The following is an 11,518-nucleotide window of genomic DNA, read 5'->3' as shown; positions in this document are numbered from 1 at the left end:
CCAAAACCCATGTTTATTTGCGTGCAATGACACGTAAAAATATAATTGCAACCCTGTTTTAGTTTTCATTTTACATAAAGGCATAAATCATACCTACATATTTCACTGTTAAAGTGTTGAGGAAGGTAAGTTTTAAATAGATTTTAAAATTTTTACTTAAATTATAAAGATTTGTTACGATTTTTTTTTTGTTAAAAATGTATGCAGAAGGGGCGCTAATTCACAATAGCCATGCATATTAGTCATTCACAATAAATTGATCGAATCGGCTGTTCATATATCACTAGATTCTGCAATGGGTGCTCTCGTGCCCTTATATTCGGTATAGGATTTTTAATACACACTTCCGTACGTACGTTAAAATAAAGATAGTTGTCGCGTTCACGTGTCAAACGCCAAATGCGTCACTTTTAAGTCACTTCCAGGCTTTAAATTAAAGATTGTTGAACGCGATCACCGACGTTGAAGTCGCAGCGACTGCAAAATGAAATTAGATGAAAACAACAGAATAGAAAAAGAAGTTGTTGACATCTGGTTCATTGGTTTTGTGTCTTCTGCAGTTTGTGGTCAGTGCTAAAGTATAAATACAAACGATCTTGCAAGAGTTACGTTCTTTGCAAACAAAATTTTAAAAATTCGAAGAAATGAATACAAAAATAGTAAAAAGGATTAGTTCGTAAACGCAGTAACTTGGTTGCACTGCATATTTTCAGGGGAAACGCGTTCGTCAAAAAAACCTGCGGCAATACTGCTCTTAGTCAAAAGTTTTTTAATGCATTTGGCAGCACTTCGACAAATTGTCGCAGCCATTGCAGTAATTTTTTTTTAAACCAAAGGTGAAATGGAAGAGTGAGTAAAATAATTTCTAATTCTATAGATGTCTTTAATTATTAATATGATTATATAATAATAATAGGCCGTATTTACATTTAGATCCCACGAATTTCCAGCAAATTATATAAAAATTTTAATACGAACAAGGCTGGACATGGTGTCGGAGTTCCAGGGAGGAAGGAAAAAAAATCATTCCTGTGGGGGAGAATTCTTGAAATAATTAAAGAAAAAGTTCCAGAATTTAATTTATCACGGGATGAGATTTCCCGTAAATTTGTGAATCTCTTCTGCACATATAAAAGAATTAAAAAGCGAAATAGCTTAACAGGGCGTGCTGCAAGTGCTTGGGGGTTTCTTGAAGAATTTGACGATGTGTATCGAACCAGACATTCCATTAGTACGCCTCCTGAGAATTTGCATTCGTCTTTGTCACTGCCAAGTACAAGGGATGCTGCCAATGTGGTGGAAGATATTGGGGTTTTGAATGACTCTCCAGGAACCTCGAACAACACAACATCGACCAATCTCGGCAGAAGGCGTAGGACAATCAGTGCCAATGAGTCTCTGGAATTCCTTAAGGAAGAAGCTAAAAATGAAAAGGAAAGGCACGATCAGATTATAGAGCTTGAACGGGAAAAGATGCAAATAGAGCGCGAGAGAATACAAACCATGGCTAGCCTGCCTTAGAGATATGCTTCAAAAGTTTTTAGACAGATAAGATGATAGTATTTAGTCTTAAATATGAATATGGCTGTAAAACAGAGTAATTAGATTTTTTTTTTTTTTTTACTTATGAATAATTTTAAGTTGTTAATTAGTACACAAATAAAACACAATGCATTCCACTCATAAGTATTTTACTTATATTTATTAAAGAACCAAACAACGTTGTCAAATTGCGCCTTATCGTCTATCATCAATGGTTATGGTTTTGAATCTTCTGCATTGCAATAAAGTGTGACCTATAATTTTACAATAGGAACACATCTTGATTGGCTGCCTTGTATTATTCAAGGTATTATTAACTTTAAACATATGTTGTTTACGATTTTTACTAAGATGTTCTTTATCAGCTATTGCTTTCAATGTTTGAAAGTGTTGATCCAAAAAATTTCTGATGTCCGATAATTGTTGTATTTCTCTCGTCTTTTTAACTGTTTGCTCATATAATTTCAGTCCTTCTTTGTCTAACTTCCGGACAATTTCACGCGCAATAAATGGATCAGCTTGTTCAATGCTTATTCCCAGTGACTCTATAGCGTTGAGACACTCATTTGTTGTATCTCATAGTTGCCTCACGCTTTCAGCATTGTCACTATTTATATTTGGTTGATCCATTATTCTATCCCATTGTGTTGTGTACAGAATTCTTTGGTTGTCATATCTTTGTTTTAGCAGACTCCATGCAGCTTCATAATTTTTTGTTGAAATTTGTAGGTGCTGTATTAATCGCGCAGCTTCGCCTTTTAAGCAGAGACGAAGACGCAGCATTTTTTCTGCGCTCGGCAAGTGCTCGTTATTGTGTACCATTTCTTGGAACACGTTATAAAAATTTGCCCATTCTTCTATATCGCCATAAAATATTGGAATTTTTAATTTTTCTAAATCCAAGTTAGGGCGATAAGAAATTTTATGCTCTTCTTTTTTTAATTTCTTTTTTAAATTCTGAAGTTCTTCGTAATATTCGTCATATATTTTTTCGAATATGTCTTCAATTTCTACACTAAAATCTAATTTACTTTTTAGATTTTGGACGTCTATGAATAAAAAGTCTAAGCCCTTTATTTGAATGTTGTCGATCACTCATTCCGTGCTTAGATCTTCCATTTTTCTTCTGAGGTTTTCAATTTTCCTCATGAATATGGAAGTCTTTTGATCCTGATTATTGCATCGTATTTGAACTGCTTCAATTTGCTGATCAAATTCGACTAGAGGTTTGTCTTTTACAATGCTTATCTTTAATGCATTGATTGCCTCTTCGATTTTAATCATAGTGTTAAGACTCTTCTTGAAGTAATCTTCATCTCCTATGCCATCTGCCATTAGCTCGTGGTTAGTATCGAGTTCTTTTTGGTACTTTTCTGAATATCTCTTGGATAGCAGTTAGATCACTGCGTTTAGTCTCTGCTAAAACGGCTTATGCGATCGAGTTTAATGCGGGAATATACACCCGTCTTGCAAATATTTTTATTTAATCAATATGCGGGAATATACACCCGTCTTTCAATTTAATTTTGCCTGTATTTATATTAAAAACAGGGCTTACTTATTTTTATTTGCCTGTATTTTTTATAATATCAGAGCTTTTTTAAATTTGGCTGAGCTCTTTTTTATTTTAGGCTCGATAGAACCAAATGTTAATTCCTAAATACAGTATCTAACAATCCTTACCACTGGTGGGGGGCAATGATAGACTGATATCAAGGGAGAATATATTCATTCTGGGTTTTATTTTGTGTATTCATTGCTTATATACAAATTTTAAAACTATCTTAAATAAATAAATACATGTGTATGTGTATATGTTTGTTTGTATTGCAGCATATTATTTATTGCTGCTTGACATGGGGTTATTTTCAAGTAAATAATTTAATACATGTATGTGTGTGTGTCTTTAATGTTATCTGTTCTGTAACTTTATGACTTTTGTCCCATGAATTTTTTTTATTATTTGAAGTGCATTTCATGTAAATGCTTGACTATGTTTATGTACATATGTACATACATATGTATGTATGTACCTTGAAAATGATATTTATTTTTAATTATATTTCGGCTTTATTGATAAATATGCGTGTTCAATGATATTTCCTGAAACTATGCCTATTCCTAGAGAAAATGGATTTCGATTCAACCGACTCGACCGGGTAGTATGTTTAAGACTATTTATGTTATGTTTAAGTTCATTTTCTAATAATGTTAAGTCTTATCTGGCAATTCTGTTTCATCACAACTTTCTATTTATAATCTCTCTTTTAGAATACATTTCATTTCCGTTTCTTAGTATCTTTGTTAATTCTTACTTTAAAGTTACGTTACTTTACATTCCTTTGTACTCCTATAAATATCGGGGGATATATCTCTCCCTCTTCTCTAATTATAACCCAGTGCTGATTGTACCTATCTCTGATTTGGAGTCAAACAAACCGTTCACAATCGTACAATCCCAATAAAGCATTGATAACTCTACTCCCTGTTAAATTAATTATGTAACTATTGCTAATTGAAAAAGAAAGGCTATATGAAGTACAGTAGAGGCCCAAAAACATATTACACGCCTTAAGATAAAATTAAAGACACTTATCGAAGAGAAATATTGTAAAATATTTTCTACATTCGAAAGAGTAATACTTTTTACAGATGACAGATCTGATGGTCGTTGATTTATTTGACGTAAAGAAGTCTAACCGCTGACCGATAAATAACAATTCAATTTCAATAGTGTCTATTGCACATACAAAGTAGTAATTTTCCTGAAAGGATTTCGTTTTATGTAACCTGTACAAGTCTATTTGGTCTTCGAAAATTAAATTATTATGGATTTTTTTAATTTTTTAAGCACACTGGATTTTCAGTAATAAATTTCAATAACATTATAAAAATAAATGAAGCGACTTTTATACATTAGTGAATGAAACTAAAAAGTTCTTATAGTTTAGAAGACAAGTCAGTTCATAGTCAAACCATCTTCCTGTAGAAGTTTGTTTTTGTTTTGTGCACTGTATACTATATAAGATATGTATATGCAAAGACAACACTATTTTATTTTAATTACTTGTTAGCATCTCAAAACAATTTACTTTACTCGTAAAATATAAATAAAATTATTTTGGAGATATAGTTTCATTTTTGTTCGTAGAATAAGTTAAACTTCCGTTGTTGGCACTAGAGCCATGTTCCCCAAGTTCCAAATTCTTTAGAAGCCTATATAAACCTACAGCTTCTTTTATTCGGCTGAAACCTACGCAGAAAGCTTCGATTTCAATTAATAATTCCTGCAAATAGAATAAAAAAAAATATATTGGACGGATTTGAAATTAATGTATACATATGTATATTTCTAAAATTTTATTTGGGGTTGTTGTCGTTTACGCTTAAAATGAAAGACATATGTACATATGTAAACTGAAAAAATCGTGCAAGGACAGTAGAATTAATATTGGATTAATAATCAAGTTACGCCATCCTTGACAAACCGCAACTACTAATTAAGACTTATAAAGATTAGTAGTATAGAAATAAATTCTTCCTTCCACAAAAAACATAAAGAAATTCTCAAGATCTTAATTTATATCAGACCTAATCCGAATTGGAAGTGTGATAAACGCTTTTGTGCAGTTAACTTAAAATAAATAGACTGTTATTTAATACAACGACTCCAGAGGGGATGTCGCCGCCACTTAATATGTTTAACCACTTAAGTTACATCAAACTTTTATGCTTATTACAAATCTCTTTGTCAAATCAGACTATAACCCCGGATCATTATCCATATGAAAACTACTAAAAGTGCGATAACTCAATAAAAAAAAAGCGACAGATTGCTTAATTCTTTAGCTGATTGATACAAAAAAAAAACTTTTAGAACCACTATGGGCGTAGTACTGTCCACCTTTATAAATCATGAACTAATGAATATATGATGATATAACTTGGGGTAAATAGTGCTTTTAAGGAGCTCTTTCTTATGACCAAAAATTGTAAAACTCAAGTTCCCAGATACCGACTACGTGAACCCATACCTATTGTTAACTTTTCTCATAAATATCGGTAAACGTTTGAAGTATTTTATTGAAAGCGTGAATCCTTTCCTAATAGTGTCATGTCTGTGAGTCAAAAATTTGTTCGGTCATTTATTTACAGAAAAGTCGACGCACTAATATTCTCCACCACTCTTTCTTCATATTTATCCATAAACATATATACATACATATATAGAAATAATGAAAATTTATGAAATTAAAAAGAAATATATTTGCGGAAACTTACTTTGACATTAATTATTTTGTTCCTGATAAGTGATTGCAAAAAAACACAAACTAAACGCACCAGACGTGACTGCATATATTTGTCCTTAACAGTCTCACATGTAGAGATGCAATTGCTGATATATAAATGAATAAACTCTGTAGGTAAATTCACTGAAGTAGTAAGCCTGAAAATTTAAAAATAAGCAAAAAGGTAATATATAATATATTCTCCACTAAGAGATTTCAACATTACTAAACTGATAAGACTTAACTACCAAACAATATACCTATGTATATATACTCTTAATATATGTAAATAATAAATTTTATATATAAGACGTCGAATTTCGTCCCCTAGCCCTAATATTTAGTTAAACCTGCGCATAATATTTAAATATTTTTACTACGCATTTTCAGGTGTGTAAATTTTTTTATTTAAAAAACTGTTATAAAAGAATTTAACCTTTTTTATTCAAAGAAGTAGTGAAGTGATCACAATGATGTTTGGAATTTATAAACTTATATTTTTTGTCGTAGCCTTTTTACTATATTTATCTTTATATCGGCGATATTTGCAAGTGGCGTTCCAAAGTAAACAGCGAGCCCTGGTGTCGCCATCTATATGTCGACTGGTGCGTTAGAATCTGCTATCTTTATCGATTGTAAAGTGAGTCCATGACATTTCATAGATTGGAAGTGAAGCTATAGCTATTGCGTTTTAAGTGTCAGTATGTTTGCGTTATCGGTGCGAAAATAAGCTTCGAACAAAGAGCCAACTGATTCAATTGATTAAACAAGTTTATGGCGATGATTGCCTATCATCATGGAATTCATGAATATGAATTGAACGTTTCCAAAACATATTTCTTTTTCACATTTTGACCGAACATTTGGGCTTACGAAAGGTGTGGGCATGATCTGTTCCGCAAAATTGACTGACGACCAAAAATTGATTTGAATCCAACATTCGAAGGACGATTATTTGACCAAAAATCACATTTTAACCATCAACCACTCCTCGTATTCACCAGATATGGCACCGTGCGACTTTTTCCTTATCGGAAAAATGCATTTGCCCATGAAAGGAAAGCGTTATGCAGACGTGGAGGCCATTGCACCGGCATACTAACGGCCATACCGGCCAACGAGCTAAAACACTCGTTCGACATGCTTTTGGACCGTACAAAAAGCTGCATTGAAGCAGAAGGGGACTATTTTGAATACAATAAATTGATTTTGCCGAAAAACCATTTGTCCTGTTTTTTTTTGTAAGTCCTGTTTACTTTGGAACGCCCCTTGTATATTAAAATCAACCTAGTCAACTCAAATGCTATGTATGCTAATAAGCTCAACCAAATTTAATATATTATGTACAGAAATTTAAGAGAAAAATCAACCAGTGAAATTAAATTCATTATATTATAGATAAGGTATTTAGGCCACTCTTCAGTCCAATTTTTTTTTTTTATTTATACTCAACGCTCATATTTTATGAAAATATACCCACATACTATGTGTATGTGTACATGTATTTCATTGAAATAACAAATACTTAATCATCTTATAAAGGCCAAGGCAAGGCCAGATCCGTAAACAAAAGTGTCGTTATTTTTATACTCTTGCAACATATGTATTTCTACAGAGTATACTTAGTCTGTTCACCTAAAAGTTTTCAAGATAGATATAAAGTTATGGATGATTTGAAACCCGAGTGACTGTCTGTACGTCTCTCCACCTACATATTTGTGCAAACGATGATTTCATTAAATATTTAGATACATCAGCTGTTTTTCAATGACCTATACAAAAAATATGTAGAGTCCAATGCAAAAATATGATTTTTATTGAAAATATCGGTCAATCGGTTTATGCTATGTTCGGACCGATATCAAAACCTGTTTTCGTAGGAAAAATTGGTTTCCTCCCTAAAACTTACTTACACATCCGTGTAAAATAATTATGTCGAAATCACATTGAAAACCATTTGAAATCTAATCTGTGCCTATTCTGCTTTAGTCCATATGATTGGGAGACATATTTTGCGATATCTAAGTAATCACTTGTTATTTGTTTACATTCCGTATACAAACACAGTACCTCCAAATATGACGCTAGTTAATTGATTTTCCGTGCTTAACTGAATAACCTGACGCTGAACTGAAGCCAGTTAATTGGGTTCCCCTCATATTTAGTTATAAATATGTGTTAAAAAAAATACCTTTAATTTCCCCCGGTTAGACAAATGTACTATATACATATGTCTATTGATGAATATATTTTGGAAGGGGCTGATGTTCAGGAGCAATAGGAAAAAAATTATTTGGGCAAAATTTAGAATACCGTTTTTCAGGGTAAAAAAGGTATTGGTGGATAGAGGAGGTTCTCCAAATCCAGAATATAAATGTAAAATGTATTTGCCTTTTATATACTCTAACACTTCAGAAATACGTTTAATAGCTCCTATTCAATATTTAATTTTTTCATTTCTATTTATTTCCACAATAACAAAACGGTTGAAAACTGACAAATATAGCTAGTGTTACTTTATCGAAATCTTTGTAAATGAACCGAAGGAAATAAAGAAAACAGATTATACTCCAATTACAGGAAATAATTAAAACGTATTTATTTCACGTGGAAATCCTTTGGCGGATAACCTTGGTTGGACCAACTCCTTTTTGCGTTGACGGCAACAGGAAGCGCTTAAAAAAATTGCCATTGTCAGACCAACACCGAGGTGTTCTGCCTTTTTTACATACATCAGTAGGATGCCTTTTTGCTTTGGGGGACCTTGGCCGCGCTTCAAAAACAAAAAGCTAATCAACAACGGTATATCGCAAAAGAAGGGAAATAGCGATTTTTTTATTGTCCATCACCGATATGGTTTCGATCTTTCTTTTTCTTCTTTCTTCTCTGATCGTTTGCAAAATTAGTAATGGTAACACTGGTTATTACTATATTATGTGAAATCGATGTATACGAAGAAATTAGTGAAGGGAACAATATAAATGTAAAATATATTTTAAATCGAAAAAATGTGATTGTAAATATTGTATTTATGCAATATGAATTGTTTTAACAATTATAAAATATAAATATAGGTGTACTATCTTATTCTGTTCCTTATGTGTTTTTCGTTTGAGGTTAAAAATGTTGTTCAAATAGCATTACTGAAAAATAAATATATACTTACATGTAGGTATATTTTTTATTGATTAGGTAGTCAAATTAGGTGGCATTTCTGTAAAAACGCATTGTTCAATTAAACGAGTTTCTCACTTCTCTAAATGTAAACAAACAAAAAAATTGTGAATTGTTATCGAAAACGGATCTAAAACATATAATGTCGGCGAAAACCACTTTGATTACACAGTCCAGAAATTGTGTTTTCAATGTCAATGTTCAATGTTCAACTTAGTATTAGCTCTTTGGCATTTATTTGTTGAAGATATCCCTTTCAAATGTTGGCCGCGACTGCGTTTCAGATGGCCCTTTCGTTGAATCCTATGTTCGATAACTCGTTCTATATCCGTATTTGCAACTCAAAGTCTTTTTCTTCGCGGAGTGTTACTTATAATGGAAATAATTTATAAATGTTAAATTTTGGGGGGAACTTTATACCGCAACTTAAGGAAATTGAGAAATAATCTCCTTCTAATAACTGTGAAAGGGATAAATGCCAAAAACTCAGAATAAAAGCTACATGACTTGACACGACTCTCGTGTGATCTGTAAAAAAAAACAAAAGGCTATTGAAAAATTTACCTCAGTTATTTTCGAACTTTCGGTAAGATGCGGTATATCTTAATGAAATTGATCAAAATCGAAACTTATTTGCGCGATTGAAGCAAATTAGACGCAACAGATGCAATATCTTCTTTAGTAGCACGCGGTTATAGAAATTTTTAATAAGCAAAACGATAAAAACGATCGTTAAAAATATCCAAAGACTTCAAAACTGTTATACCAAGATTTCAATGTGCGGTCACCATCCAGCTGGTGGTTTGCGGGGCTAAAACTGCCCAATCGTATACCAACAGGTTGTTTTAAAAGGAATATTAAATCAGTTCTCTTCGATGAAGAGCATTGTATCTTCTAGCAAGATTCTGCTGGAGCAAGGGAAAAAATTAAGGTAGTAAGCGGGAAATAATTATATCGGATATATAAGTTTTAGACATTACTTAAATATATTCGAAAACGATGTGTTTCCATGCATTTTTAGAAGATAGCTAAAGCTGAGGAACGCATGCGGCTTAAAACCTGCTAGAATAATGAAAATCTGTGTATTTATTATATGGATAGCTGGTGTAAGGCAAACCTTAAAGGTACTATTTGGGCAAAGTTATACCCTGATGTACAGTATCACTCGCTTTCCCGTTTAAGTCCACAAAAAACTGTAGTTAAGGAAATGAATCTTTGGCACTAATTAGTTTATTTGTGAAGATATTTTAGATAGTGCTGATATTGAGGAACAGTTTTCGAAGTTTTAAAATACATACATTATTTATAAAAGAAATTTTCGCGAGAATTAGGAAATATGGAATCGCATGTTACCTAACATATTTTAAACAATAAATAAGAAATTTACAAAATTTTTGAATTAATATTTTAAAACGAATTTTTTAATCCTTCAATTAATAACATTACAAACAATGAATAATTTTCGCTCCAATCTTATAGATTCAGACCTAGTAGCTGTCACAATTTCGAGCAATAAACTTCAGCGCAATAATTATTTCAGACCAATCTTTTTCCAATGCGTGACATGTATCATATCGAACACCAACGAGTTTCAGTGATTACAAATCTGCACTAATATGTATAATATGCACAAGATGTCTTCATATATTAAAAGAATTATAAAGTTCCTGAAAAGTAGAAAAAGTCAACTGTTTCGGTTACAAATTGAGTTGCACAAGTTGCACGAATGGGCAACACAAGGAAAATAATCTGAAAATGGATTAATCAGTTTAATTCCTGACTGCACTCCTAAATACATATAAGTCTGACATATTGCATGCCTTGTTATAACATTGAATACGACAGGTTATTATAGTATGTCTACACCATGGACTTCAAGGGATTTTAATGGAGCATATTTAATGTCTAGCAAAGGTGGCCAATCAAGAAGAAGAAAGGTGGGCAGAAGTCGGTGATAATGCCAGAAATTACTCAACTCTTTCACCTGTGTCACGTACATATTTAATTTATAATTATCGTAAGTTAATCGACGTGCAAAATCAAGGAAGAATTTACGATTACATAAAATTGTACCATTTTATTTTGAATTAATCACGGGTGTTATGGAGTCTAAGACAGAATTGCTTAGCCGTCAGAATTGCACACTATTTCTGATTTGCATGGGTGTCACAGAATCTGTTTGGATTTTCGTCTTTTCGAACATACGCAAAACCCATATTTGAATCAGCTGTTTACTAATGTGACAAAACTTGCAAATGAATACATTTCGAAGCAATCCTACTAAAGTTTTTAATGACGAAAATTTTAAGAGATAACATTTATCGAATGAATAAAGACACATTGAAGTGTTAAATTACGTTTATGACGTTATGTAAATCTTTTTAAAGAAAAAATCGATTTTTTTTTTGTTGCTAAAATTATCTAAATATATGTCCCCAAAGTTATAGATGGGAATTCGAAATATTGTCGAAGCTAGAAGGGAAATAGGGACAGAGCGTCTCGTCGATAGCAAA

General features: G+C 32.1%; 1 protein-coding gene and 1 long non-coding RNA gene across 2 annotated transcripts; both read right to left on the bottom strand.

Moving 5' to 3' along the window:
* Positions 1-1,074: 1,074 nt before the first annotated feature.
* Positions 1,075-3,264, bottom strand: LOC108971701. The gene is made up of 3 exons (XR_001993566.1): positions 3,226-3,264; positions 1,503-1,585; positions 1,075-1,420 (listed from the first exon to the last, which is right to left on the bottom strand). It is a non-coding gene; the product is annotated as an uncharacterized LOC108971701 (long non-coding RNA).
* A 213-nt stretch (positions 3,265-3,477) lies between these two features.
* Positions 3,478-9,066, bottom strand: LOC108971700 (CCR4-NOT transcription complex subunit 11-like). Its single transcript, XM_018937945.1, has 3 exons — positions 8,998-9,066; positions 5,824-5,989; positions 3,478-4,829 (listed from the first exon to the last, which is right to left on the bottom strand). Coding segments are annotated over exons 1-3 (339 nt in total). The 5' UTR covers positions 9,000-9,066; the 3' UTR covers positions 3,478-4,658.
* Positions 9,067-11,518: the final 2,452 nt, after the last annotated feature.

Source organism: Bactrocera latifrons, unplaced genomic scaffold (assembly GCF_001853355.1).
Source record: "Bactrocera latifrons isolate USDA-ARS-PBARC rearing strain unplaced genomic scaffold, ASM185335v1 scaffold_353, whole genome shotgun sequence".
Taxonomy (NCBI): Eukaryota; Metazoa; Arthropoda; class Insecta; order Diptera; family Tephritidae; genus Bactrocera; species Bactrocera latifrons.
Note: the sequence above shows the minus strand (reverse complement) of the source record. Positions and strands in the feature narration are given on the sequence as shown.